At 43.8% G+C, this 27,941-nt stretch overlaps 1 protein-coding gene across 1 annotated transcript; it reads right to left on the minus strand.

Moving 5' to 3' along the window:
• Nucleotides 1-2,177: 2,177 nt before the first annotated feature.
• LOC127662653 (calpain-1 catalytic subunit-like) lies at nt 2,178-27,603 on the minus strand. The gene is made up of 13 exons (XM_052153938.1): nt 27,444-27,603; nt 20,391-20,629; nt 18,644-18,716; nt 18,245-18,363; nt 18,011-18,144; nt 16,907-17,081; nt 14,918-14,992; nt 5,076-5,161; nt 4,477-4,551; nt 4,226-4,386; nt 3,731-3,897; nt 3,252-3,583; nt 2,178-2,740 (listed from the first exon to the last, which is right to left on the minus strand). Exons 2-12 carry the CDS (start codon nt 20,604-20,606, stop codon nt 3,485-3,487), a joined length of 1,380 nt encoding a protein of 459 aa, XP_052009898.1. The 5' UTR covers nt 20,607-20,629; nt 27,444-27,603; the 3' UTR covers nt 2,178-2,740; nt 3,252-3,484.
• Between the last annotated feature and the right edge of the window lie 338 nt (nt 27,604-27,941).

Genomic DNA, 27,941 nt, shown 5'->3' on the forward strand with positions numbered 1-27,941 from the left:
AAATAGAAAATTATAATTTAAAGTAAAAAAATGTGCCCGCTGGATCATGGACGCCATTGCTTTGGCCTACCAGACCCAGACCGTGCACTCTACAAGGAGTGTGGCATCCTCGTGGGCACTGGCCAATGGCACCTCTCTAGCAGACATCTGTAGAGCAGCGAGCTGGGCAACTCCCAATACATTTGCAAGATCTCAATCTCCGGGTTGAGCCAGTTTCGTCCCTTGTTCTTTCAGACACAAACAGCTAAGTGTCGTTGTGCGGGGCAGCGGGCCAGTGTACCGCTTCTGTACAGGGCCAATGAGCTCTACTGCTTTTCATGCCTATAAAGACTGAGTAGATTGCATGAGCCAATAGAATTCGAGTGCGGCCTGTGAAGGACCATGTCATTGGTTTCACCCTCTGAACGAATACACTCCTTCACTTAACCAGTCGAGTCGGTCATTTCAGTCTGAACGAGATAAGACATTGTTCATGAACTAACTGAATGTACTGGTAAACTCTTTTGCAATGACTCACTTAGTAATCTGGTTCGTGAATGAGGATCTGTTGAATGACTGAACGAGAAGAGGCATGTAATTCGTTCAATTTGGCATGTGAGTCCATTGCGTTCAACAAGGAAAGAAAGGTGTGAAATGCACTTAAGACAAGTTTATAGGCATGCACAAAACGTAATCACAAATTGAAAAAGACCATACAGTTAAAAGGACATGAATTACAGATGGATATGTTGTGCTTTGGTGCAGAGTGTAAGATCAAATTAGGCTTTTCTTGAACTTTTCTATGTTTTTGGTAAAAAATTAAGACCAGCATTTGACATAAAATAGGAAAAATAAGACCTGCATTTATGGCGTAAATGGTTGTTGTGTTTAAATTAAAATTTGTGTCTTCGTACATTTATAGAAATTGAAATTCTATTAGTGTTGGTTTTAATGACTGACTTTAGCGCAAGCAAATAATGTTCGAGAGTAGGCTGTGAAAAAGCATCTTTGACCCAATGAACGAATACACCCTTCACTGAACCAGTTGGTCATGTCATTCGTGACCGATTAAATGATAAGTCGTCTTGTTCATAAATGATCTGCTGACTGGCTTACCGTGACGAAGAGCTGCATATCATTTGTTCAGTTCGTCAGTCAATTGTGGGGAAACGCTTATGATGCTTAAACAATCTGCAGTGCTAAAGTCCCTTAGTAGAATTGTAGATGCAAATTGTAATTAAGGATAATTAGATTTGCTCAGGTCGTGAATGAGTGCTTTTGGTTCAATGCAATTAATTCAAATTTGGCACCATAGGTGCAAAGGCGTAACTTGCAAATATGGTCAATGAACGAATCTAAACTAATCTTTTTGTTGAACTGATCTGTGAAAAATATCAAAAAAATCTGTGAAATATATCAAAATCACCACTGCTACTTTCATTCCACAGTTTCATGTAATGTTCTGTTGCTGTGTTCTACTACAATATATTATGTTCTTTTACTATAATGCCACTAGACGCCAGTGCACTCTCATAAATACTGTCGAATATTGAGTAAAGACAGCTCAGAACTTGGCTTCAGAAGTCTTAAACATTGACGCACAGGTCATTCATGTTTTCATGCTTTTTTTGTCCATTTTGGAGATTGACAAACTAGGTCACAGTCCTTATATGGAAAAGAGCTTCATGATGGGGCGGCTGTGGCTCAGGTGGTAGAGCGGGTTGGCCACTAATTGCAGGGTTGGTGGTTTGATTCCCAGCCCACATGATTCCACATACCGAAGTGTCTATTGGCAAGACACTGAGCACCAAGTTTGTTCCCAATGGCAGGCTAGCGCCTTGCATGGCAGCTCTGCCATAATTGGTGAATGAGTGTGAATGGGTGAATGGGACACAGTGTAAAGCGCTTTGGTAACCGCTAAGGTTAAAAAAGGTGCTATATATGTGCAGACCATGACGATTTTTCACAAATCCTCATTTGGAGCAATGTAGGGTGGGCAGAATTTTAGTTATTTAATCAAAATATTACATTATAAAATAATTATTATTATTGCAACTTGGACTTTTCCATGGATGCTATCAAGTTTGATGTAAACATTTAATGAGAGCCTTTAATAGACTGTTCTATAGGCTATACAACCTAGAAATGTATGGTTGCAGTTTTAGTGATAAACAAAACAGGAATACGTGTGTATTGCTGAGAGCTTTTTACCATTCCATTGTGTTTTATTTGCATTATAGTCATTCTTCAACAACCAGTAAATATTATTGTGGAGTCAATCAATGTTCAAATGAACAAAAGGATAAATAACATTATGAATAACATTGTCTTTTTCAGATATGATGTCAATTTTAAGTTTTTACAGCAGCCTATTTTTTCAATCCAAGGCTTGTTTTGTGAAGAATCTATTACTACCTTATCACATCCAACAAACTATGCAATCTCATAATACGGCATTCTCTATGTGACCCTAAATCCAAGCTACTTAGTAGGATTAGCACATTAGGTAACAATAACAGTACATCAACCACCTTACCTAGAGGACCCTTTATGTTAGTTCAAGAACTGCTGTCTAAATGTTAAACATGTTACAAAAAGCACAAATATATGTAATGAATAAAAACAAAAGATTCAACAAAGACAAATAGCTGTGTTAAAACTTCATTTTGACTCCCATTTGTGTGACATTGCAGTGAAAATGAATTTGCCACACTCTCATCAAGGAAAAGCTCATTTCTTTTTGGGCAGCTCTGGAATAGCTCTGTTGGAAAGAGAAGGTTGTTAAATCACAGATAAGGACAAATTATAATACAAAAACAGATAATTACCTTAAGAAAAATATAAATGGATTCTTTGTCTAACACAGCATAATTATTTTTTATTCTCTCAGTGTTTTTTCTTTTCCTTTTTCCTGGTTATGTCCTGTACATTCATACAGCAGTACATGAATGCCTCTTAAATAAAATGGCCATTAATTGGTCATGCATTGCCAATGTAATGTCATGCATATGTGATCGAAGTTTTTGATGTGCGCTTTTGTCCTTTTCAGGTTAGTACACATAACTACACACACATGCAAAAACAAGTGTTTAAGGGGCCTTTGCTTATTTGACTTTGTACACTCTCAAAATACTTATATTTTGTCATTTGACTGAGCCGAACCTAGCTCAGCTTTAGGTGGTGGCGTTTGAATATCCACAGAGCTATTTACTTAACATGAGAGTAAATTTAAAATAAGTAAAATGTAAAACAAATTCTGCACAGCAACTTACACCAAGTGTGTCTCATGCTTTGAAAAAATAGACAGGACGAAGGAGCCAGTTTCACCAGGATTCAACGTGCATGGCACAATCAAGTACTCTCCTGGTTCCAGCCTAAAGAATTTCATCACTTCTCTGAAATCTGTGAAAACCTCAGTCTTTGAAACAGGGTTTCTGTACTTGAGGAACTTGGCTGAGAACTTCCCACTCTCATATTTCATCTACAAGAGAATGAGATGTGTTATTTATGTATTAATAAAGTACAGTATATGTGTAAGAAACCCATCTGACTTATGAGTCAAATATTTGTGAGTTAGCCTAAATGTACTTGCCCCTGGTGGTATCTGTAAAAGCACAGAAATAACAAAACAAAATTGTAATATTGCAAAAATTACATAAAAATCATATATAAATAATAAAATCACATTTATCACTGAGAGTGCCTTCAAATTCTACAGAACTCACGTACTCATACATCCATCCATACTTACATCATAAACATAGAAGCCGATGAAAAAGTTGGGGAGCTTTTTTCTATGTCTGCTCTCACGGTTCTGCATGAGGGACACCAGTATGTTTTCAGGGCACTGCCCTCTTGCACAGTCCTTATCAAGCTTTTCAATCCTCACCCGAAATCGAGGGTTAGTCCAGAAAGTCTCTAAAACACATCAATGAATTATATTTAAGCACAGGCCCCCGATGAATAACTATATCTGTATTCACTTGGTGAAGTTTATTTTTCACTCGGGCTAATTTGTTTTTATATATGTTACATAAAGAATAGGATATTTACAATGTGGCTCACACGCTCCTAATTCATGATTAATTTTGTTCACAAAATTCTAAGCTTTAATGATAATACACTTTATAAGACAAGTTTCCACGTATTTGTGGCTGAGGATTGAATTTATGTTTGTTTGTCCATAGGTTTTCATTTAGTTGCTGTTCCGCTATTTTATTTAACTTTAAGTGTGGAGTATAAATACCAGTATAGCTCCTGCTGCCACCAGCTGTAGTCCCAGCATTCCACTGCCCAATAATGTATGTGGAGGTCCAGTGACATTCAGAAGATTCATCCATAAAATCAGGACAGAGGCAGCAGATATCCATGTCTTGAAAGATTTTGGTGAAATCTTCCATTGACATCCTGCAGTATAAATTGGACTGTAAATTATAGCCAAAATGTGATGTGTTTTCTGCATTAAAAGTTAGTTCGGAAAGCATTGTTTATGATTACCAGAATTCTCCATTGTCGTCCACAGAAAGGCACTTTTTGCGGTCCTCTGCACTCACTGTCTTCCACATGGGTGATCTAAAATAATTATTGTATATATGGGTTTATTAAAAGTATATGTGTTTTCATGAGCCATACAAACATCTCAATAGCCCTGACATTAAAAAAAAGCAAAAGGAATGGAAAGAACATCTTAAAAGCCACCCTCAACATTTGCATTGTAAAGAGTGTAACAACTGTTAAGGTTCAATTTCTACTTGATCAAAATCTTAAAGAAATTGTTTTGTTGGTGTAATCTGATGTAGTCATATTAAATAATCTTGTTGACTTGCATTGAACCGGTTCATTTAGATGTTACCACATGAAGCACATTATTTAGGTTACTGCATCTAACAAAGCATTTTTTTACTTTAATATTAAAACTGACATTGTTACAGCACATTCATTAGATGAAAGAATGCGTATCAGAAGCAGGTGTGAAGCTTTTTCCCACGTTTGTGAATGAAGTACTTTCAGATCATTTGATCATTATGATAATTAAGATAATTCATTATTTAAGATAATTAAGATACTTTAATAATTTACATTAAACCAGCTCTTACTTGTCACTCCAGGCTCCTTTCCACTCACCCTGTCCCCATGGGTTTAACAATCTCACCAGCCGAACAGAGTTTCCTTCACTCGTAACCTATAGATCAAAAGATATCACATTGTCAGTTTCAAAGACTTATTAAAAGAGCAACATTTCGAGTGTGCAGGAGATAATTTTCTAGGGGAGAAAAAAAATAACATACACCAGGGGTGTCGTGTACTCCCACACACACTTAGTGCCCTGGCGACAAGACTAAAGGAATTGTTTGTTTTTTTTTAAATGTAGAAGTTCCCTAAAATTTTTAAATGAGTTAATCAAGAAGTACAGTTTTTAAATTGCATTCAAGGGGACCGGGGTTCAAATCCAGACCTATTTTGTTTTTACGTAATCCAAGCAAAACTTGAACTCAACAGCCAGTGATCACTGAACACTTCCATCATATGAAAAGAGCAGCTCAGACATTTTGCAAACACTTTTTATGTTCCATGCTAATTTTTTTGGAGAGATGTGAAAGATGAGTTTCAAGCAACAACTCATTTAAAAAAAGTTTTTTTTTACAGTAGTTTACAAATGATCTGCAGAAGTGCAACACCTTTGGATTTACCAAATCTATATATTTTTTCTAACCAGGTGAAGCTGAATTTGTTGGCCACTTTAAATGTGGAATATGTTGTTAACTTTGGTTCCTTCTGGTATTTCTGATATTAATATCTGTCTTGAACATAATGTTTGTTCGTCTGTTCATGTATAACAATATTATTCTGGAGGCAGGAGGTATCAAGCAAAATGTTAAATGTCAAGCACACATTTTGCTGTGAATAATAAATACAAATTCAAACATTAAAAGAAATGAAAATAATAAACATAAAATCAACATAGCCTACAAACAGGTCCCATAAGTCTATGAGGAATGTTTAAGAGAGGATACCACTATTTAGTTAAATAATAATAATAATAATAATGTTAAATGTATACAGCACCTTTACTGAGCTCAATACCAGTTAACATTATCAAATTTAGCACAGTTTAAGAAGAACAAGAAGAAAAAATATTTTTACAGTTTCTTTGTTTTACATTAACAGGAATATTCCAAACAGATGAATACTCTATGGAGCATTTAAACCTTTATGGAGCATTTTAACTTTTTTTGGAATAATGTCTTAAACAGATAATTACCTTAATCGCTGATGTGAATATAAATGTGGTCAAGTTTAAGAAACGGCTAGATGAGCTCTAATGTGAAATTATCACTTCTTTGGAGTTACATGTGTGCAACAATTCTGCACGCGCAAAATTATATTTTGTGCATGCAATATGATTTCTGAGAGCACAAAAACATTCTGCACTTGAATAAAGTCCTACCCACTCTGTATGCGCTCATATCTTTGACTGCTTGTTTGCTCAACATGGTCACAGCATTATAATGTGCCAGAATTTCATCCAATCAGAGATGTGATGGTAAATTTTTATTGGCTGGCTAGACCACAGATTATATTACTAATAAAATCAAGAAGAAGAGGACATGGGGATAGTTTGTTTTCAAGAAAGGAAATGTGTAACACACTATGACCACATGAAAACAGCTCTTTTGTTGACTTAATTGTTTTTATTTAACCTTAATATATATTTTTTAGTCTGTACACTGCTAATAGGCTTACTAGCTATGGCTAGCTCTCTTAGTACGGTTCTCTTGGCAAGTATTTGGTTATCTAGATTAGCAATTTACACTTACGTATCTACTAGCTTGGCCATGTTACCTACCACTTTCATCTGAAATTATATTAATTTAATCTCGCCCATGTGTAAAACTCTTTAAGACTAATGTAATAGTGCCGTTAAGGGGAACTTAATTTGACTTCTATCTATCCCACAGGATTCTAAGAGAGCAGTTTATGTCAGGATGCCTGTTTGATCAGCCTAGTTGTGTTTGTGTCTGTTTCGTTGTTCGTCCGGAGCGCTTGGCTGTCCGTGTTTGTTCACATGTGTGTCTGCACGTGTTGTTTTCCATGCGTTCAACTGTCAGTTGTCACCCCTCCCTCTGTTACCTTGTTAGTTCAACATTACACTCACGTGTTACTCCTCAGCTCTCCTTAGCCTCTCTTTATATTCACTTCGTGTTTTTGTCCCTTGCCAGACGTCTTGCTTTTTATCTTGCTGTTCTTGGTAGTCTAGTTATCTAGTCAAGGTTTATTTTTCTTCAATTTTGATTTGCTTTGGATTCCAAAGTGTTTTCCTATTTTCCTTCTCTTTTGCGGTGTCTTGATCCCAGCTTGTTATCAGCCCTGATTTGATTTATTATTTTGTATCTTTATTTATTATTTGTATTTATTTTTCCTATACATTAGCTTGGCATAGTTAATAGGTTTTTGCTTTATTTTTTCCCTATCCCCTGTGGCTTGCATTCCAAGCAATTTAGTCTTTTCCTTTTTTCTTTTTTTCTCTCTAGTCTCCCCATCTTCTAGGCTGCTGGACAGAGCTTATTCTCCCACAACCTCCGGCCAACCAGCAGTCATTTCCCTTCCCATTTGCCACACCTCAACTGCCACCACTGCCCGTTGCTTCCCCCGTCTCATTCGCCACCATCCTTGACCTCTTATGCGGACTGCTCTTGGCTGGGAGTTACCGTTCCATGGACCTAGTCTATGCTTTCTGAGGCCGTTATTGTCTGTGGACCTTATCCTGTCTGGCTCCCAATAAACCATGGTTTACCCTGCAATTGAATCCTCTTCTTTCTGAACCCTGACAGTACGATCTGGCCAGATATGAATTCAGCGTGGTCAGATGTAGTCCAGACCGCCGTCGCCCAGCAGGGGATTCTGCTAGGACATCATGCCTCACAGATTGCTACCACTACCCGTGATGTAGTGCTAATGGCCAACCAGATGGCAGACCTCAACGCACAGCTTGGAGAATTGCAGAGGGACCAGGATTCCATCAGAGCGGTTGCTGCTGCCTCACCTTCTGTACTCGCTCATGCCGGTTTGACTCTTGAACCCCGAGTGCCCACACCTACCCCCTATGATGGCGACCCCATGTCCTGTCGTTCATTCCTGAATCAGTGTTCCATCATCTTTGCCTTGCAACCTACCACCTATGTTTCTGAGATCACCAAGGTGGCCTTTGTCATCACTCTTCTCACTGGCAAGGCTCATGAATGGGGAACCACTGTGTGGGTAGCCAAGGCTCGAGAAGGAGAGGTAGAAGGTATTTGATAGATTATTGGCAGGTAAGGAGGCCGCTAGCCTTCAAGCATATACAAAATAACTTTTTGTGCACTCAAAACGTCTCGGGTTACATGTGTAACCCTTGTTCCCTGAAAAAAGCGGAACGAGATGCTGCGCTGCTAAGCGCTACGGGGAACAACTCTAGCTGTGAACCGAGCTGAAATAGTGTGTGTAACACGTCAATGAACATTGACCGGAATTTATAGCCTCGGCTGATCAGAGGCTGTAATCATCAGATGCACCTGCGGCCAGGCTATAAATGGATACGTCACCAGGTGTCGTCAGATACTTCTTTTTGAAGAGCAGTCCTAGGACGTCCCAGTGCAGCACAGCAGCGCAGCATCTCGTTCCACTTTTTTCAGGGAACAAGGGTTACACATGTAACCCGAGACGTTCCCTTTACAAAAAGCTTCACTTTGATGCTGCGCTGCTAAGCGCTACGGGGAACGCAATACCCACGCCGCCGCACTTGGGGCTGTCCGGAGGGCATAAGAGCCCGGAGTAGCAAAGCATCTAACCCATAAAGTTCGATGAATGTGTGCGAAGATAACCCTATCGCAACACAAACTTGTCATAAAAACTGATGAATGTGAGCGGAGAGGACCAGCCTGCCGCATCACAAACTTGTTTAGGCATGGGCTGAGATGTCGACTCAAGGGCATAAGAGCCCGGAGTAGCAAAGCATCTAACCCATAAAGTTCGATGAATGTGTGCGAAGAGAACCCTATCGCAACACAAACTTGTCATAAAAAACTGATGAATGTGAGCGGAGAGGACCAGCCTGCCACATCACAAACTTGTCCAGACATGAGCTTGAGATGTCGACTCAAGGGCATAAGAGCCTGGAGTGCAGAACATCCAAACTAAAAAAGTCCAATGAATTTGTGCGGAAAGGACAACCTGCCGCATCACAAACTTGCTGCAGAGGGAGACTTCTAGCCAAGGTTTTAGAGGAGGAGAGCCCTCTGGTAGAGTGCGCCCTGAAACCTACTGGCGAAGCTTGACCGCGCGCCTCGTAAGCCTGGGCAATAATGAGGATGCCTCTTTGAGGGCACCCTGCCCACCAAGCCGTGGCAAACCGCAGTGGCCACATAGAACCTGGCAGTGGCGAGGCAAGTGCCCGCTGACAGTTCTTTCTACAGAAAATCCAGAACTGAAGCAAACTGGCAGTTAGCTGGTTCTGTAATAAGAACTTTAGTAGAAGGAAACGCATGCAGGGGCAATTGCGTTACTACGTTTAGCCCCTCCTGAGGGGGGGGGGGACTGGGCGACTCGGGGAGAAGTAGAGGAGACATTGCGCTATCAACAGAGGCGAAGAGGTCCTCTTCTGCCCTGTAAAATCTACCCAGATCAGTTCCAAGTGGAGGGAACTCTAGCACTTGAAATGGTCTCGATAACTTCAAGAGAAAATCCTGTGAACCTCATTTGGTACCCTTAGGGGTCAGACATGAAAGGTTTCACAATTCGGGCCAAGGATGAGAAGGTCCTCCCTGTTCGGAATCACCCAAGGCGAGCCGTCGAGGAGAGGAATTAACTCCGAGAAACATATCCTGGTCGGCCAGCGCAGCACCATTAATAGGAGGCAAGACCCTTGCTGGTGAACATTGCCAAGACTCCCGGGAGCAGAGAAACCGGGGAAAGAAACGCATACAGACGCATTCTGGGTCATGTATGTGTCTTAACGTCCAGACCCAAGGGGGCTGGGTGATTTCAGGGAGAAGTAGAGGAGACATTGCGCTATTCATAGAGGTGAAGAGGTCCTCTTCTGCCCTAAGATCTCACCCAAACTTGTTCCAAGTGGAAAAAGCCCGGCATTTAAAAAGATCTCGATAACCTCAGGAGAGAGCCCTGTGTCCCTCAGTTGGTACCCTTAGGGGCCAAACATGAAAGATTCCACAATTCGGGGCAGGGATGAAATATTGCCCTGTGCCTGAGATAGAAGATCCTTCCTCTTCGGAATCGCCCAAGGCGAGCCGTCGAGGGAAGAAATTCGGCTCCGAGAACCAAGCCCTGTTTGGCCAGCGTGGTGCTATCAGTAAGAGGCAAAAACCCTTGCTGGTGAACTCTGGCCAACTACTACCTTAGGGTGGAGTTCTTAACTCCCCCGTTGGTATTTTCTGTCTGGACAGTAAATCTGCTCCCATATACGGGCATCCAGGGATATAACTGACCTGAGTGACAGGAGCTTGCCCTGGGCCCTAAGGAGATTTCGACGTATCAGAAATACAGCTGACAGGAACGTGGGTCTCCTTGATGATTTATGTAAGAGGCTACCGCTGTATTGTCCACCCGCACCAAGACATGGCAGCCTCAGGAGGAGGTATTTCAGGGGCAGAAATACACCCATCAACCCGAGACAATGACTGTGACAACCGAGCTGATGACCCTCCTATCCCCTTCAGCTGGATGACCACTTAAGGCCGCTACCCCACCTGTCAGGGAGGCGTCTGTCATTAGCAGCCTGCGACAACAAGACGCACCTAGAGTGGGACCCAAGGCAAAAAACCGGGGTCTGAACCACATAGGAAGGGAACGAAGCCTGAGGCGCGTAACCCTATTTAGCCTAGGGGTTTTGGCCCTTGAAAGAAATCCCCTGGCTTTTGGCCACAACAAAAACGGTCTCATGAGCAGAAGGTCCAGAGGGATCACCGTGGACGCGGTCGCCCTGAGACCTGGAAATCTTTGATAGTGATAGCAGTGCAACCTTGACCTAGCCTGACTTTGCTCAGGGTGATCTGAATGGACTCAATCCTAGCGGGAGACAGTTGTGCCCGCATTGTGATTGAACTCCATATGATGCCCCGATAGACAGTGTTCTGAGTGGGATAGAGGATGCTTTTCTTGGCGTTGAGCCTCAACCCCAGAGAAACAGATGAGCTAAGACGATGTCCCTGTGCTGAATTGCCAGTTCCTGGAACTGCGCTAGGATCAGCCAGTCGTCTATATAATTCAGAATGCAGATGCTCCGGAGTCGCAAGGAGCCAGCGCTACATCATGCATTGTGAATGTGTGGGTAAAAAGGGCTAGGCCGAGTGAAAGAACCTGATCCTGGAAGACTTCACCCCGGAAGCAAACCTCAGGAACATTCCATGTTGTGGCAGAACTTCTAAATGAAGTATAGAAGTGCGTCATAAGATCGATGGTGACCAGCCAAACGAGTTGTAGGGCTTGAGACACGACCATCTTGACAGGCATCATCTTGGACTTGAACACCCACGGGCAGTTCAAGCTTTAAGACCTAAGCCAGACGCCACCCCTCACCCTCCATGGGAAACAGGAAGTATTTAGTGTAATAACCTAACTCTCTCTCTGGAAGGGGAACACATATCATGGCCCCTTTAACCAGGAGATTGAGGTTTTTTTTTACATTAAAAAGAAATCCGGTTTACGGTAGTGAGAACATGCTGTGGAAACACGGAAAAGAGGCGAGTGAATTAAATCCTGACGCCCTTATAAGACCCACAGAAAAGAATATATCTGGCAGAAGTTTCCATGCTGCCAGGATCTCTGAGATGGGTATAATATTTGAACACTTCCTGTTGAGGGGTTGTCGAGTGTTTCGCGTCCTGAATAAAATGCAGGAACAGCGAAAACACCCAATTTTGACGGAAGCCTCTGCAACCCGAAACACCAAGAGGTGGCGGGAATGGAGGGGCTTCGAGGGGGTACAGAGAGGGGTGAAGTGAAGCACGCGCCCCGTCCCGAGGGGAGCTACCCCCTAATCTAGGCGCAAGACCATCAGGGTTTTCTCTTACTAGAAATAATTGCCCTGAGGTCTTGCTTCTGGGGCTGGCGAGGGAGGCGAGACTGTCCCCAATCCCTGGGAGGAGGAGCACGACTCGCCATGCTTTGCTTTTGAGCCTCCATTCAGACAGGACTGAGGCGGGTCTGAGGCTTGCCCGTCAAGCGCAGAACCCACACTCAGGTTGTCCGGTAGGTCATTCTGGTACGCCTGTAAAACAGCATAGTGTGCAGAGCAGTACCAGCCTGACCTGCTGCTTGATAAGCCCTTCCCACTAAAGTGGAGGTTGTCCTACAAGGCTTTGAGGGGAGAGAGGGCTTCTTAAGTGACGATGCCGAGCCCGGCGAGAGATAGCCCGCAAGCGTCTCTTCGACCGGCGGCATCACTGAATACCCCCGTGCCTCAGCACCCACGATGGTCGAATATAATGACGTCGAGGGTATGTGAACACGGGAAGAAAATATATATATATTGTATTTATTTATTTATTTTTAAATTTGTAGGGGTTCCTCCATGAGCGAAAAAGCTCTTCATGGAGGTTATCAAAGAAGGGAAGGGACTCATGAGGCGTTCCCGTTCTTAGACTGGAAGATAAAATCTATCCCCTAATTTGGAGGGTTTGGTGTCTCTTTTTCGCGTGGCCAGTCCAATCTGGCAACCGCTTGAGTAACAACATCGAGCAATTCTTCCGTAGCTTTTTTATCGCGGACGGAAAGCTCGGAGGCGGGAAGAGAATCGCGATCCTCCTCTGGATCAGAGGAGGATCTCTCTCCCCAAACCCAGCTGAAGGACCAGCTGGGTTTGGGGAGAGAGCGAGAGAAAGGGATCAACCTGTCTCTTGCCCCTCAGCCAAATCCATGCAAGAGCCCCACGAACGATCTTTATTTTTTCTTTTTCGTGAGTGCTGACTCCCGGAAGCAAGCGAGGCGAGCATGAAGCACTCTGCCTGTTAAAGCAAATCGCAGTGCTCGCACCCGCCCTGCTGCAACGGGAGAGCAGCGTGCTCTTACCCCCAAACAAACAGAGCAAAAACTGATGTGTGTCCTCTTCAGCTATAGAGCAAGAAGAGGGGAACACGCACCGTTTGCGGCTTTCAGTCATTCTCTCTTTTTTTTTCTTTTTTTTTTTGAAATATATATAATATTTTCTAAACAGAAGAGAAAATTTAACAATGTTCACTGCACACTGCCTAACTGATTCTAACTCCTAACAGAGGAAAGAAAGTTTTGACAGGGTTTGTGAAACACACAGAAACAGAATCGCTCTGAAAAAAGAGTTTCTGACGACACCTGGTGACGTATCCATTTATAGCCTGGCCGCAGGTGCATCTAATGATTACATCAGCCGAGGCTATAAATTCCGGTCAATGTTCATTGACGTGTTATTTCAGCTCGGTTCACAGCTAGAGTTGTTCCCCGTAGCGCTTAGCAGCGCAGCATCAAAGTGAAGCTTTTTGTAAAGGGAACATAATCTTGTGCATGCAAAATTACTTTTTTATGCAGTCAAAATATCAACTTGCATGCTCAAAATATCATTGTGCACACATAGAAAAAGTTTGTGCGCTCAAAATATAATTTTGCATGCTCCAAATACAATTTCAGTAGTTTGCAAGTTAATGTAATCCTGCTTAGTGGATAATGTAAAACATTTGTGGCTCGCTGTCCTGGGCGAAGGGCTTGAGGCTTGACCAGAGCTCGAATAGGGGATGGTGACGCGTGCTGCACTACTGGAGACTCTGTGCAAACGCCATACTTCCGTGTTTACCTAAGGGCGCATGTTACTACTGGAGCAGGATGGCTGTGGAAGGATACCATTAATTATGTCGATTTTTGTTCATTAATATTTCTGCTCGTCGCCATGAGCAGATTAAAGTTTTGTTTGCACGCCTAGGGTATGTGATATCAGTGGCTGCGAGGGCCTGTTTTAGTCCGTTGATGGCCCATTTAGCTATGCTGGGGATGGAATGGCAATCTGATGTGGAAAAGGTATGAGATGAAGAGGAATATGAAGCTCTTGAGGGAGGGGGAGAAGAAATAATCAGATGGCGGCTCCTGGGAGAACAGGTCTCTGAGCATGAAGCTTGGCTGCCTCAGTATACTGCTGGAGGTCGAGGAACTGCATTGGGAGAAGTGGAGATGATCCTGGGTTCAACAAGCTGTTGTGGGGAGTCTGGAGCGACAGAGAATTCATCTTCGACCGACATCTTCAAGTAAAGGTGGGGCGTAATGCCGCAATACTCAACGCCATGTAGATGTAAGCAGCTGTTTATATATGCTTACTCTACCGATGTGATTGGTCAGAATAAATTACCTTGCTCCTCCCGAACCTTGTTTATAAAACTAAATTTAGAATTTTGCCACATACTGTATAGAACTCCATACATTTTAGGTCAGGAATTTACCATCGTGTTCAGGTTTAGGCTATAAATAAATACATTGGAATCACGTGTGAATCGTCGTATACATTAACATTTGTTAATGGAAAGTGTACATGATGTTGTATCTTAGTTAATGTTACACTTGACAATCTCTAGACAAGCACAATTTACAGAGGCCTCAAACGGAGTCGAGACGGTGGCCATCCATTCTGAAATCACACTGTGCACATTTTCATCGATAATGTTTGCATTTTAGAAAAATTGACTGCACAGATTCATAAATTTGGAATATCGCTTTATGATTGTGTTTCTTGGATTATCAGTCAAACTTATAATTTTTTATATTATTCAGATGAAACTGTTGTTCTTTTTGAAATCATTATTCGTGAATAGGGTATTCAGCTTCTGGCACATCCCTACACACTAGACTAAGTCACTGGACAGTTTTCTACCCATGACACCTCATATGGTGGAATTATAGGTTGATATTTGCATATGTGCAATCTTACCTGAAAAACCCCTGTCACAGTATAAGAATGACCCTCAATTATGCCATTGCGTAACACTGTGTTTTCAGGTGTTTCCTGTTATAAAAAAAAAAAAAAACATTACACAGTAGGTCACAAATCAGATAAATGATCAGATGAATTAAATTGTTTTTGTTTTTTATTTTACTTATATTCATGAATTTTGTTTATAAACAACCCAGAATAGTCTAATCCATGGTTTTTTTAATTTTTCAATGCCATGGACACCCAAATATTAAGGTCTCCATGCAAGGGATCCCCTTCCTAACACTTAAAGGCAGTTATATATTTTCGGTTATAGTCCCATTTTAAAAGCCGCTGCACATTTCCTACAAAATGAAACCGACCACAAAGGTGTCTCATGGACGGTGCTCTAGCCTGCCAACCAAATGAGCCAATTCCGGCTTGTCCACTGTGCTCCAATTAAAGGCCCACATGCTGTAAGCTTCACAGCTCTGTATGGGGATGCCTTGTTTTGAGAGAGAAGGTCTCTCCTCAACGGTATTTCTCATGGAGTTCCGTCCACTATTTCTACCATCTCCAGAAACAAGTACTGATTGGGCCACAATTAACAGAACTGTTTCCATGTTCACTCGGACTTTGCAGAAGACAGAATGAAGGAGGCTCAAGGGGGGAAACGTATATTTGTTTTTCTCTGGCCATAAGTGGGCCAGTGCGTCCTAGTGACTTAAATACACCACTATTGTGTTGATTCACAATTTTGTAATGAAAAGCTAGAAAAAGACCGCTAGAAAGACAGCCAGAAGCTCTTGTCAGGTTACATTCCACGCCCATTTCACACATGTCCAGGTATCAAAAGTCGGGCGTCCATCACACACCATGACCCAACCTGTGTTGGATGCAACTGTGGTCAGCACTTTCCTTCTGAAAGTTTGACCCAGCATAACATTCTGTTGGTAGAAGACTGGCACTGGTGCACATTTATAAATTTTGTGAACGTGCAGGGAGCCAGAGACAAACTGAAATGAAGAACTTTAAATTTATATTCAGTTCCCTCGAATGCAAATCTAATTGGTACATGAAGTACTATTGATCTGACCTTCTGATCTATTGACACAAACCAGTCCAGAGGATGGATGTGTGATCAGATCTATTTCTGAGTTAACTTTTGAATGGGCATGTTGCGAGCACGCAATTCAAGTGTCTCAGAACTAGAATGGGCCGTAGAATGCCATCCTTCTCCAGAATGAGAAAATAATGGCTGTAAATACCGCTGTGTGTGTCACAGTCTAAAGCAGTCTAGTTTTTGCAATGAGACTGTGAATCTCTGTGGTCGGACCACAGATTGTAAAGTGCCGGTGAAGCGAGGTGGCAAGCGTACAAATTGAATCATATGACCATGCTCGATCCCTAAGAATGAGGCCAATTCACGAGCAAATCATTTTGAGACTCATGCCCTCACAGAGAGGGCAGTCTGTCTGTCTCTATGAGAGTTGTCTCTTCGTGGGCACGGCCCAGACAGTGAATGCAGCTCTCATGCTGATCTGACAGCAGGATGTGTACCTCACATAAGGAACACTTACGAAACGAAGACGGGCTGGTATGAGTATTTCTGTAACTCACGCACAACAGTCTCTAGAATTTAATCCGAATGTTGCCAAAAAAAAAAAAACTTCCAGTGAGTGGCAGTTCTGCGGACGGAAATGCCTTGTTGATGAGAGAGGTCAACAGAGAATGGCCAGACTGGTTCGAACTGACAAATTCTATGGCAACTCAGATAACCACTCTGTAGAATTGTAGTGAGAAGAATAGCATCTCAGAATACTATTGATCAGTGTATTTACACACAATATCAACATTCGCTAATATGGATACAAAACTCCTTATTTTGGTCTTTATTTCTGACCCAGGTATGAAAACTACCTGGTGTAAGCACACATATTTAAGTTAATTACATATCTACAATAATGATCAATGAATTTTGAGATCCACAATGAGGTTACTGATTACCCCTTGAGGACTGCAGCAGCCCATGAGTGTTTTTGATTTGAATGCACATTCCATCGTATTCCACAATGTAGCAGGAGCTTGTTTAAGGTCAATGTGCATGTGCGTCCCACCCGTGAAGTCCATCAAGGCCTCAGATATGAATCCAGATTCTAGGTCAGCATAGGAGCCGCACACTCTGTAAAATTAGTTTATTTCTTTAAAGAGATTATTTGGTGCAAAGTAATGGGAAAGAACTGGAAAATTGTTTCCAGCTGTAATGGAACACTTTATAAGTTTGCTCCTTAACAGAGCATATTGTATTTCTGAATGTACTGTATTAAAAGAGGGACAAATCAATGTTGAGATTAAGCTATTCTTTTATAGAACAATGTTGATTAGAACCAATAAAACAATAAAAATCCTGTTATTAATCTATAAATGAATGTTATGAACAGGACACTCTTTATTTAAAAGAGATAGTTCACCCAGAAAAAAATTATTCTCATTATTTACTCACCCCCTTGCCATCCAACATGTGCATGACTTTCAACATGTGCATGAACACAAATAATTTTAGAAGAGTATCTCAGCTCTGTAAGTCCTTACAATGCAAGTAAATGGTGACCAGACCTTTGCGGCTCCAAAAATCACATAAAGGCAACATAAAAGTAAATCCATACGACTCCATATTCCATATATTCAGTGTGGGTGAGAGATAGTTAAATTTTTTGTCCTTTTTTATCATACATCACTTTTACTTCAAAATGAAGTGAAAATGTTTCTAGATGTGAAAGTGAAATGAGCGATTTATAGTAAATATTAAATAGTTTTTTTTCCTCATCCAAACCTATCACATGGCTTCAGAAGACATGGGTTTAAACACTGGTCCCATTAATTACTATTATGCTGCCTTTATGTCATTTTTGAAGCTTCAAAGGTCTGGTCACCATTCACTTGCATTGTAAGGAACAACAGACCTGCAATATTCTTCAAAAATCTTTTGTTTGTGTTCAGCGGAAGAAAGAAAGTCATCCACATCTAGGATGGCATGAGGGTGTGTACATGATGAGAGAATTTCATTTTTGGGTGAACCATCTCTTTAAGAATACATATACTGGCCCTTACTTTGCATACGCTTTCTCCAGTAAGGCAGGCCAAAACTCATTGGAAGTTTTTGAATGCACAAAAATTAGTTTTCCATCAATTGTTGGAAGTTTGTCATCAACAACAACATCAAACCATTTCCCAAACCGCCAGAACTGTAAATTACACAAAAAGAAATATAAATTAAAATAGGTTTCTTTGTCAAGAAATGACAATATGATATAGAAAATAAATAAATGGAAATATGCTACTCACTCTAAAATGAAAAATTCCAGTATAAACCTTGCTGAATGATTGTTCAGCTGGAACGACTTTGTTCATAATGTCCATCTGAGAGGTTAGAGCGCCAATTGAGGCCAAAAACCAGCAGTTCCCTAAACACACATAAGAACTAAATTATCTGAATCTGAATGAGTAATTGTGAATAATTCTATACAATATACCAAATACTATTTTAAGGATTTATCAAATGATGTATGTTATTATACAGTGTGTTCATTTAACATCATAAACAGCATACTGTACATCATTATTTTATGTAATTTTACTATCAGTGAAGTACACTACTTTGATACTGGGTTGAGAAGAACTAAAAAGCCATACTGTTTTGTAGACTACATTGAATGTATGATACCAGTCTGTAAATAAACTTACCTAATGTGGAACCTTGGGCATAATCAAACTTGGACGCCCCATCTACTATGAAATTAGGGTCTGTTACCAATTCCTGATTAGAGAGAATTAATAACAGCATGTACTTTTAGCATTTTGAAGAATTAGTAATTCTGTAAATACCAAAACCATTGAAACATGGGTACATGGAGCCATAAGAAGACATTGGTTGCATCTCCAAATATTATATATATATATATATATATATATATATATATATATATATATATATACACACACACACACACACACACACACACACACACACACACACACACACACACAAAGGGTGGCCCAAAAAAACAGGGCTACTATGTTTGATTGCTCATATCTTAAAAATGCATTAAGGCGTTTGCAGGATTTGTGGTGTACTTCTATGACTTTTTGTAAACAACAAATTGAAGTACAGTATATATTGTATATATGCACAGATAAGCCAAAACATTATGACCACTCACAGGTGAAGCGAATAACGTTGATCATCTAGTAACAAGGCCACATGCCAAGGTCTGAGTAGATTAGATGGTAAGCTAACAGTCAGTTCTCATAGTCAATGTGTTGAATTCTGGAGAAATGGGCAGGAGTAAAGACCTGAGTGACTTTGACAAAAGCCAAATTGTTATGGCCAGACAACTGAGTCTCTGAAGCAGAGAGCATCTCTGAAACGGCAAGGCTTGTGGGCTGCTCCTGGTCAGCAGTGGTGAGTACCTACTGGCAGTGGTCTGAAGAGGGACAAACCACAAACCATTGACAGGGTGTTGGGCACCAAATGCTCATCGATTCACGAGGGCAACGAAGGCTATCCCGTCTGGTCTGAACCGATAGAATGTCTACTGTGGCAAAAGTCACAAAATGTTTTAATGATGGTTATGGGAGGAATGTGTCACAATAAATATAGCATCACAACCTGCTGCAAATGGGGCTGCGTAGTCGCAGACTGGTCAGAGTGCCCATGATGACCCCTGTCCACCGTTAAAACCACCTACATTGGACACGTGAGCGTCTGAACTCGACCTGGGAGCAGTAGAAGAAGGTCACCTGGTCCGATGAGTTCCGTTTTATTTTGCATCACGGGAACGGCCATGTACGTGTGTGCAATTTACCTGGGGAAGTGATGGTACCAGGATGCACTGTGGGAAGATGACAAGCCGGTGGGGGGAGTGTGATGCTCTGGGCAATGTTCTATTGGAAAATCCAGAGACCGTCCTTTCACGAGGACGTCAATTTGACACGTGCAACCTATCTAAAAATTGTTGCAGCGCTTCATGGCAATGTTATTCCCTGATGACAGTGGACTCTTTCAGCAGGATAGTTCGCCCTGCCACACTGCAAACATAGTTTGGAAATGGTTTGAGGAACATGATGAAGAGTTCAAGGTGTTGACCTGGCCTCCAAATTCCCCTGATCTCAATCCAGCATCTGTGGGATGAGCTGGACCAACAAGTTCAATCCACACCGGCTCCACCTCGCAACTTACTGGACTTGAAGAATCTGCTGCTATTGTCTTGGTGCCAGATGCCACAGGACACCTTCAGGGGTCTTGTAAAGTCCACACCTCAGTGGGTTAGCGCTGTTTTGGTGGCAAGCTGAAGACCAACAGCATATTAGACAGTTGGTCATAATGTTATGGCTCATCAGTGATATATACAGTATATATATATATATATATATATATATATAACGTCAAGAGAGAGAGGGGGAGAGAGAGCAGGACTGTCTGTTTACATACGGATGGCCTCTTCCACGTGACTTTGGCCATATCCTTATCAGACAGCAACCCTTTCCCAATGGAGCTGTTGTCTGGAGAGAAGAACTCATCAATGTACTTTGTGTTTTTGGTGAGACAGTTCTGATGCAATTCCTGATAGTCCTGATCCAGGAACTTCAAAGGGTTGGTGCAAGAGCCCACATCATCTTTTGTAATATGCACACCAGTGGGAGCCATTTTTTAACTAGAGGACCCTTTATCTGAGGACAAATGTACAGAGCAAGTCAGTCATTATAGCAAATATATATATATATATATATATATATATATATATATATATATATATAAACTCAGCAAAAAGAAATGTCCCTTTTTCAGGACACTTTATTTTAAAGAAAATGTTGAAAAAACAAATAACTTCACAAATCTTTATTGTAAAGGGTTTAAAACGTCTCGGTTACTGACGTAACCTCCGTTCCCTGATGGAGGGAACGAGACGTTGTGTCGCTGAGTTGACACTAGGGGTCGCTCTTGCAGAGCACGGCCATCTCTGATTTTGAGAAAAGGCCAATGAGAATTGGCGTGTGGAATTTGCATGCCACTCCCCCGGACATACGGGTATAAAAGGAGTGACGATGGAAATACACATCAGGTATCGCATTGAGGAGCCGAGCCAAAGACCCGGCGCTTTCAGCGGATGGTTCAGTATTGTGGCTAGCGGGAACACAACGTCTCGTTCCCTCCATCAGGGAACGGAGGTTACGTCAGTAACCGAGACGTTCCCCGTCTGTCACTCAGTCGACGTTGTGTCGCTGAGTTGACACTAGGGGTCCCATGGAAAACGCCACAGAGCTGAACCGAGTTACGCAGACAAGCGGTGCGAGACGGGAAAACCTCTGTGTGCCTCGTAGCCAGCGCAGCAAGCCGTCGCATAACTACCCCCAACACACTGGCAGGCATGAAGCGGTCCCCTGCACCTAGGGGGAACAGCTAACTGCTCAGAAGTATAAGGACTGGCTGGCCCAGCCGGGGCCTTCTCTCTATTTTTCTCCCTGTAAAAGGAACGCATATCGTTCGGCTGGGGGCCAATTATAAATGGTCCAAGCTGGGGGGTGTCCCTCCAAAGAGGAGGACACCGCGGAGACCACACCCGGCCCCGAGAGGGGGGGGGTTTAGGTGGAATACACACACGGTCTTACCAGCCAGCAGAGGAAGCACATCGTGTGGAACGGCGCCGTGGTAGACCCTACCCGAAGGTGGGGAGGGGTTACTACAAACACGGCGACCCGGGGCCGAGGACCCTCTGTCCAAGGAAGACGCGGTTTGCCGGTAGGGAAACCATTTTGCGGGATATACGTCACACGGGGTTGCCGAAGGGGGCAACCAGCACATGTGGAGCACTTACCTCAGTACGGGGGCCTGGTGACGCCCGTACCGGGGTGGCAGTGAGCCTCTCCGAAGACTCAACGGCCGCTAGGCTAGGGAGGAAGAACGTCCAGGGTTCACACTTCCTGCGAACGCAACTGGGGAAAAGAGCGCACATCTTCACCTCAAGGGAGGGGAAAGGCGCTATGCACAAGCGATACAACCAGCCGGCTGACCCGAACTTACCTGTTTGTGTCACCTGATAACACACAGGACGAAACTGGCTCAACCCTGAGGTTATAGAACCTCGCAAAGGTGTTAGGTGTTGCCCAACCCGCGGCTCTACATATGTCTGCTAGAAAGGCGCCATGAGACAACGCCCATGAAGCCGCAACGCCCCTGGTAGAGTGGGCTCGTAGGCCAGCAGGGGGCGGCACATGCTGGGCGTGGTATGCCATCGTGATGGCATCGACGACCCAGTGGGCGATCCTCTGTTTGGAGACAGCGCTTCCCTTCCGCTGTCCGCCAAAGCAAACAAAGAGCTGCTCGGAGCTTCTAAAGCTCTGCGTGCGGTCCAAGTACTGTAGATGCAAAGAGCACGCACCGGATACAGCAACGTAAAGGTTGGGTCTGCCTCCTCCAGGGCCAGCGCTTGCAGGTTCACCACTTGATCCCTAAAGGGGGTCGTGGTAACCTTGGGCACATAGCCCGGTCGGGGTCTCAGGATGACGTGAGAGTAAGCCGGACCGAACTCTAGGCGCAGTTCGCTAACAGAGAACGCCTGCAGGTCCCCTATCCTCTTGATGGAGGTGAGCGCCGCCAGGAGGGCGGTCTTCAGAGAGAGCGCCTTTAGCTCTGCTGACTCAAGGGGCTCAAAGGGAGCTCCCCGAAGGCCCCGAAGGACCACGGAGAGGTCGCACGAGGGAACGAGGCGCGGCCTGGGGGGGTTTAACCTCCTCGCGCCCCTCAGGAACCTGATGATCAAGTCGTGCTTCCCTAAATACTTACCTTCCACTGCATCGTGATGTGCCGATATAGCGGCTACATACACTTTCAAGGTGGAGGGGGACAGCCGTCCCTCCAACCTTTCCTGCAGAAAGGAAAGCACTGATCCAACTACGCATCTCTGGGGGTCTTCACCACGGGAAGAACACCACTGAGCAAACAGAAGCCACTTCAGGCCGTAAAGACGCCTCGTTGAGGGGGCTCTCGCCTGAGTGATCGTGTCTACCACCACTCAGTGGGGAAAGGGCTGCCTCTGCGACCTTCGTGAAGGCGCGAGGGGACAGGGACAGGCCGAAGGGGAGGACTTTGTACTGATATGCCTGACCTTCGAAGGCAAACCGGAGAAAGGGTCTGTGCCGAGGAAGGATCGAGACATGAAAGTACGCGTCCTTCAGGTCTACCTCCGCGAACCAATCCAGATGCCGGACGCTCGCTAGAATGCGTCTCTGTGTAAGCATCTTGAACGGGAGTCTGTGCAGAGCCCGGTTCAGAACTCGCAGGTCGAGGATAGGCCGCTACCCGCCGCCTTTTTTGGGTACGATGAAGTAGGGGCTGTAAAACCCCTTCTTCATCTCGGCTGGAGGGACAGGCTCTATCGCGCCCTTCTGTAGAAGGGAGGAAATTTCCGCACGCAAGGCAGTGGCGTTCTCGCCTCTCACCGTGGTGGGGCGGATGCCGTTGAACCTGGACGGGCGCCTGGCGAACTGAATCGCATAGCCGAGTCGGACTGTCCTGATCAACCAACGCGACGGGTTGGGGAGCGCGAGCCACGCCCCCAAACTCCGAGCTAGAGGGACCAAGGGGACTATAGCGTCGGACGTACCGGCAGGCGGGGCCTCGCGATGGGGCGGAGCCCGGGTGCTGAGTCTAGGGACATCGAAGCACTTACCTGGCTCCTTGTGACCGTTCCCGGAACAGCCTGGGAGAGACCGTCGGCTCGGGGGCGGGGTTGTGCCGCGGCTGGACGCGTGGAACCGGAAGACCCGGTTCCAGTGCGCTGTACCTGCCAAAGAGAACCGGTGGCCGGCAGTCGTGATAACGACGGATGGGGAGACCGGAAGTGGAGCCCGGGGGGCTGAGGAAACTGCTCTTTTTTTGAAAATGTGGGTACCGCAGCCCGTTGGGCGTGCGGTGAAATAAATTTCAAAAGGAAATAAGGATTCTCCATCCGCCCCTCCGGCGGGGGAGGGAGTGGTCTGCTTACCAGCTCCCGAAGTGCAGTTCCCTGAGTCCCAGGGCTGCCCGTCTCAGGGGCATTTGAAGCCTTCTTAGGGTTCTTGGCGGCCGGCCGTGAGGCGGGGGGCGTCGCCGTCCTACGGGTAGCTCAGCGCCGTAGCCGGCCCCGAGGGGCGGGCTGTGGTGGAGCTGGTGTTGGTACCGCAGGGGGACGCGCTGGGCGACGAGCAGACAGGGTGTGGGGCCTGTAGCTCCACCTGGGCAGGATATGCTGTATAGCCTCCGTCTGCCTCTTTACCGTTGTAAACTGCCGGGCGAAGTCTCCAACGGTGTCGCCAAACAGCCCAACCTGGGAGATGGGGGCATCAAGGAAACGAACCTTGTCAGCCTCTCGCGACTCGACCAGGTTGAGCCATAGGTGGCGCTCCTGGACCACCAAGGTGGACATCGCCTGCCCGAGAGCCCACGCCGTGACCTTCGTTGCCCGGAGGGCGAAGTCGGTCGCCAAACGCAGCTCCTGCATTAGACCCGGGTCAGGACTACCCTCGTGTAGTTCTCTAAGTGCCTTGGCTTGGTGCACCTGCAGGAGTGCCATGGCATGTAAGGCGGAGACGGCGTGTCCAGCAGCGCTGTAGGCTTTAGCCGTCAGAGACGACGTCAGCTTACAGGCCCTGGACGGAAGCGTCGGGTGGTTCCGCCGAGAGAGAACGTCCGCAACCAGGAAACACACACAAACGGAGGGTTCGGGGGGGAGTGGAGGGTTCCACTCCAGCCCGACACTCGCGGCTGCCCGGGCAAGCATGGCTGTCAGCTCCGCGTCAGCCTGCGAATGAGCCGCCACACCCGAGGGTGGGAGCTCAGCCGAGTCTTCAGCGTCAGACATGACAAACCCGCTCTCCAATGCCGCGATCGAAATCTCATCGTCGTCAGGCGCTCCGAACGTGATCGCGGGTCCGCTAAGAAGCGAGCCGGCAACCGCGCCCCAGCGCTCGGTTGGAGCATACGAGCGTGGCGGGGAGTGGGAGGTCCGTGGGGTTGTACCCGGCGGAGAGGCTCCCACTGAGGTCCCCATATCGCCCCCAGCGCTAGCCGACACTGCCTCATACCCGTAGGTAGAAGGACCGAGTCGGGGAGCGGCTGGGGTGCCCCGCGCTCTTACGAGTGCGAGGCGCGACTGCAGCATAGCCATGGGCATGCTCTCGCAGTGAGAGCATGAACCATCCACGAACGCTGACTCTGCGTGGGTAGCACCCAGGCACAAGAGGCAACGATCGTGGCCATCAGATGGGGAGAGAGAACGTCCGCAACCAGGAAACACACACAAACGGAAAGACATCTTGAAAAAGACGCTTCACCGTTTGTGCCACTCTTTTAATGTTTTTTTTCTTTTTTTTTTATATATATATATGTATACGAGAGTATAAATGTATATATAAACGAAGTTATTCACTCCGTAACTCTTTTATCAGCTGCTGAAGCGCCCAGGGGTGTATGCTCAGCACAACGTAGTATGCGAGGGGGAGGACCGCTGGAAAGCGCCGTAAAGCCAACAGCTTGCAGAGATGACTGGAACAGCAGAGGAGTTTAGCTTTATGACTGCTCTCTCAGCTCCGAAAAAGATATCTGATGTGTATTTGCAGCGTCACTCCTTTTATACCCGTATGTCCGGGGGAGTGGCATGCAAAATCCACACGCCAATTCTCATTGGCCTTTTTTCAAACTCAGAGATGGCCGTGCTCCGCAAGAGTGACCCCTAGTGTAAACTCAGCGACACAACGTCGACTGAGTGACAGACGGGGAACAATGTTTTCCATGCTTTTTCAATGAACCATAAACAATTAATGAACATGCACCTGTGGAACGGTTGTTAAATAACAGCTTAACGGTAGACAATTAAGGTCACAGTTATAAAAACTTAGGACACTAATGAGATCTTGTTGCGTCCAAGCCTCTCATCACACATCAGAAATATTAGTATCACAGCTTGGGCAGTTTCTAACATGTTATTGGAGAAACAAGGGTGTGTGTGTATGTGTGTGAGTGAGAGAGAGAGAGGGAGAGAGAGAGAGAGAGAGGGGAGAGATCTGTCAATCAGCTTTCTAAAGATAAAGTAATTTTGGTGAAATTCATCCTTAATTCTCAGTGGAAAAATTAAATATCCATCATGAAAATGTTTTGCCATTAGTGATTTTTCGTAAAACCTACTTTTGCAAACTATTACTTGGCCGTTTGACCAATCAAAACCAAACCAGTGCAGAAATATTCATTGGAGTCCCACTATCAATAATGATCAAAAACACGTTGAAATTTCAATTTAGGATTGTCACGCTCATCCCAAATGTTCGTAGTAGGCGGGGACAATTTTAATTAAATGGCTATAAGTGTTGAACGTAAATAGCTATCTTCACCAAACTTGACATACTAATGTAGGGGATCATTCTGAGGACACACAAAAAACTTTTTGCCGATATCATTTCATACAAACACGAAAATGGCTCTTTATATGAGACCTTTGCCCTGTTTGAAATTTTGTAAGTAGCCTCTTTCTCCAACATCCCATCAATACCTAATAGGACACTTGCATACCTAAAAAATATATATCTTTGAATGAGATTCACAGAGAGGGAATATTTTCAGTTTTAAATGGCCTGTGACTGTACTTTTAAGTGGTTGTTACAGATTATAAATTGTGCTAAAAAAAAATGTTAAAAAATATCTATATTATATTATTATGTTGCTAAAATTATTGTAACGTCATTTACAAAATGAAAATTCGGGAGGAGCATGCTCATCTAATCTCACAGTCACCGCTACAGTATATAAAGGCTTGTATACCTCTCTCCAGTGACAATTATTCTAGCATCCTTCATCCATCACCCTCTACTTTTATTTTACATTTTCCTTGTATACTCTCATTTCTATTAATTTATTAACATGTATTATGTCTCTTCTTGTAGTCCAGAGGGGAAACTTGAAGCATGAGTCAAGTCTCGTGCTCGAGACCCTCAATCGCCGACAGCAAGCCAAACCAATTTAATCACCTTGATCTCAAGATTATATGAAAAACGTGTGAACTGCCCATTACATTGTATTGCTTATAAATTGTTTATATGTTTAAAAGTAACGTTTAGAGGTGGGGTTGGGTTGGGAGATCTAAAATATTAATACAATAGTATACTGTAAATTAATATATTTATATAAAACATACAGTTTTGCGGTAAAACAGGCACAATAAATCCTAACATTGCCGAGCATATGACAGAATCCTCCAAACCAAGGTGAACTGAGTCGGTCCGGTTCTGAGTCGGAAAAAAGAAAGATTTAAGATTTGTATATTTGTGTAATTTCTAACATTTAGCATTTTGTAACATTCTCAAATCATGCTGTGATAATGTGGATAAACATGTTATTATGAAAAACAAATAAAATAATACAGAATAAATAAAAGTATGTTCACAAGCAGACTCAGGCTTTTGAACGCACTGAATATGACGAATATTTTAGTATATATATATATAAATATATTACCTTTGTAGAAGATGCCTATCACCTTTAATGATCCAGTAAAATATTTGGGATTTCTCTTAAATGTGTGTAATTCTTCTCTCTGTGTGGCTGGTTTTAAACTCTCTTGTCTTGCTTTATTCTTTAAAGACACCTGCAGAAAATCCTGTTGTATTTATGATGTTCCATCCCATTATTTGCTGAGACTTTTCACACACATACTACTCCACAAGCATGTCATTGTCTAAAGATACGTTATATTACTCACACCCATGAAATTTCATGAAATAGAATGTCATGGAACTGATGTTTTGATAATGACTGATCACTGATGCTTTTGTTCTGCATTCACTTCATGGGCCATCACAAACTGTTGCATACTGGAGCGTACATGTAAACATCAATAACAAAACAAAGGTTGGTGTGGTTACCTGAGGCTACTGATGCATTTATTGGCACACAGCACTTGACATCCAAGCTATTTCTCTTTCTGGTTGCACCCATCTGGTCACACCATTTTTA

The sequence above is a fragment of the Xyrauchen texanus genome, chromosome 22, assembly GCF_025860055.1.
Source record: "Xyrauchen texanus isolate HMW12.3.18 chromosome 22, RBS_HiC_50CHRs, whole genome shotgun sequence".
Taxonomy (NCBI): Eukaryota; Metazoa; Chordata; class Actinopteri; order Cypriniformes; family Catostomidae; genus Xyrauchen; species Xyrauchen texanus.